The following is a 2500-nucleotide window of genomic DNA, read 5'->3' on the forward strand; positions in this document are numbered from 1 at the left end:
TGAACTTTTTCCATGGTGGTACCTTTATTGCAAGTGAGGCCCTTGAAAGGAGGAGTCAGAAGAGAAAAAAGCAGAGTATTGTGTGCAAGATAACACAGACATTTAGGTTTTCCTGGATATCTGTTGGGCTTTTATTTGCCTGGGAACAAGCTAAAACTAATTTTTTCAGCACTGTACTGATATTTAGCTGCAGGAAAATGTAACCTTTCAAATGTAACTTCTCAAAACCCAGATCTGGAACTCGATTTTTCACTTCAATCATTAAAAATTATGTCCAGGGGTTGAAAAGGAAACCTCTACGTCTTTTAGGGCCCTTCAGTACTTTTAATAGTTTTATATAAAGGGTATTTGTTCTGTCTCTTAGAGTGATGCTCTTAACAAAATGAAAAATGCTGGAACTGAATTTGAAGGGTGCTACTCAATGATGGAGAATGTGAAGGATTTGTAAGCTGAGGTGTTTCAAGAGCGTTTTCTCCTCTGCCAAAGAACTTTAAACACTTCTTTTATCCAGATTCTYTGATACTCACCTTCACCTGCTACTCTATTGTGTTATTTAAGGGCAAAAATCAATATTCACATAGGTTTTATGGCTGGAGTTATGGAGTTGAACAAATCCTTTTCCCATCAGCATTTTTTTTGTGTTTCTCTCTTTTTTTTCCCAGTACGCTTGTGATGTCCAAGCCGAGGTTGTGGGGAAACCATCAAAAATGTTTTTTGAGGCAGCCCTGGCAGAACTGGGGGTTCCACCAGAGCAGGTGAGGTTGTGGTGCCGTGACCACGGGCTGTGCCATTTATTTGTTCCCATTGATGCTTTTTTCCTTCTTTGCTACAACTTTGGAAAGTTACAGAAGAGGCTGAAGGGGAATGTGACCAGGACTGAATGCCTGGCAGAGGCAGAAGAGGTGCCCCAATGCCTGGCAGTTTCCTTGGAGGCTGCAGGATGGTGGAAATGATCCCAAAATATTATTTATTTCCATTGCTGTCACACTGACTACATTTTTTTTTAATAAAAGGGAAAGGCTGAAGTAAAATATTTTGCTGAATGGGTGACACTGATTGACCCCAAACCCCCTCCTGTATTCCTGACTTCCCAGAAATGAGCTGAATGTGTCGTGTTTCCTCAGTCCAGCCCATTTTCCCCCTGTCTGCAGATGTTCCCAGCTCCTCTTTGTTGATTTGTGGTTCTGTCACACAGGACATAAGGATGGGTATGAGAAGACTCACAAACAGCAGTGAATTACAGCACAATAATTCCATCAGGGGGGTTTGGTGCTGTTATAAACAACAGGAGCAAAGTTTGGGTGGCTTGTGGATCCMTGGAGCCTGGAGATGAAATTATGGCCCTGTAATTCAGTGTGTGCTTGGGGTTTACTTTATTATGGAGCAGGGAGATGGAAAAGACCTGGTGGGCCATCTAATCCATCTCCTTCCCCAGGCAGGAATGTTCCCTGCTCCAGGGTTATTAATGCTTTGTCCAGAGTAGTTTTCAGTGAGCCAAACAACTGTCAGTGCCCTGGGGAGGGTGTTCAGCCCGGTGGGTTTTGTGGGAAGGCAGYTTTTCCTGAGATTTATCAGGATATTTCCCTTTTAAACTGCATCTCCTCATTTCTAGTTTTACTCTGGTTAACAACCGAAATAACTGCATTTCTTCCTGGATATTTTCTCCATCCAATTATCTCCAGTCTTGCTACCATTGCAGGAGTTGTTTTTTACTAAAACTGTGTTTTAGCTCTGCTGCTCCCTCCCTTCAGTCCCTCTGCTATTTTTCTGTCTATTTTTTCACTCCCTTCAGTCTGTCCAATTCTTCCCAGGAGTGAGATCACCCAGTCTGGACTATCTCTGCTGCAATCATTCAGTCCAACCAGCAAACCCCAAAATCCCTTTCAGACTCAGAGCAGCATGGGAAGGTGTATTTGTGCTCAGACACGTTTTTTTTTCCCAGCTCAGGGAATGCCAGGACCACTGAGGAAAGGTTCAGTTGCAGGGGTGCAGCCCCAAAATTCCTGCCCAGGAAAGAAGTCTGATTTAATGCATCACCAGGAAACAAATCTGATTTAATGTGATCCCATTGGCTCCCATCAGCTTCAGGAGGATTTGGTTTGGGTGCAGAAAAGYAGGAATAGTCCCCACAGAGATTATTTACTCCTTCTCTGCTTTTGCCATAGTGCTGCTAATGCCTAACTTTATATTTTGTCACAGTTTTGGCTTTTTTTTTTATTTTATGTGGTTTCTAGTGTAGGTATAATATTTAATATTCAGAGAGATTTGAGATAAAAGGTACATATCCTCCTAACTGAGAAGGAATGCAGCAGACACCACTGGATAATTCCATGCTTTCCAACRTGGAAAAAAATAATCCACGCTGCTGGAGTTAAAACCTGGATCATGGTTTGCACACATGTGGGAGGAACAAATCACAGMCAAGCAAACTGCCTTAATTCTGACATATTTTCCTAACTTTTAAGTGCCTGACCTTGCAACTTTAATGTGCTTTTGGAGA

The 2500-nt window shown here is 42.3% G+C and overlaps 1 protein-coding gene across 3 annotated transcripts in view; it reads left to right on the forward strand.

The window, feature by feature from the left end:
• LHPP (phospholysine phosphohistidine inorganic pyrophosphate phosphatase) overlaps window positions 1-2500 on the forward strand; it is a 58193-nt gene that overhangs the window by 14237 nt on the left and 41456 nt on the right. For all 3 annotated transcript variants that reach the window (XM_057381204.1, XM_057381205.1, XM_057381207.1), the window contains exon 5: window positions 663-755. In XM_057381204.1, the coding sequence (XP_057237187.1) occupies window positions 663-755 (93 nt within the window). The remainder of the gene's footprint in view (window positions 1-662; window positions 756-2500) is intronic.

This window comes from Malurus melanocephalus, unplaced genomic scaffold, assembly GCF_030028575.1.
Source record: "Malurus melanocephalus ecotype Western Australia unplaced genomic scaffold, MMel_1.1 scaffold_498, whole genome shotgun sequence".
NCBI classification, from domain to species: Eukaryota; Metazoa; Chordata; class Aves; order Passeriformes; family Maluridae; genus Malurus; species Malurus melanocephalus.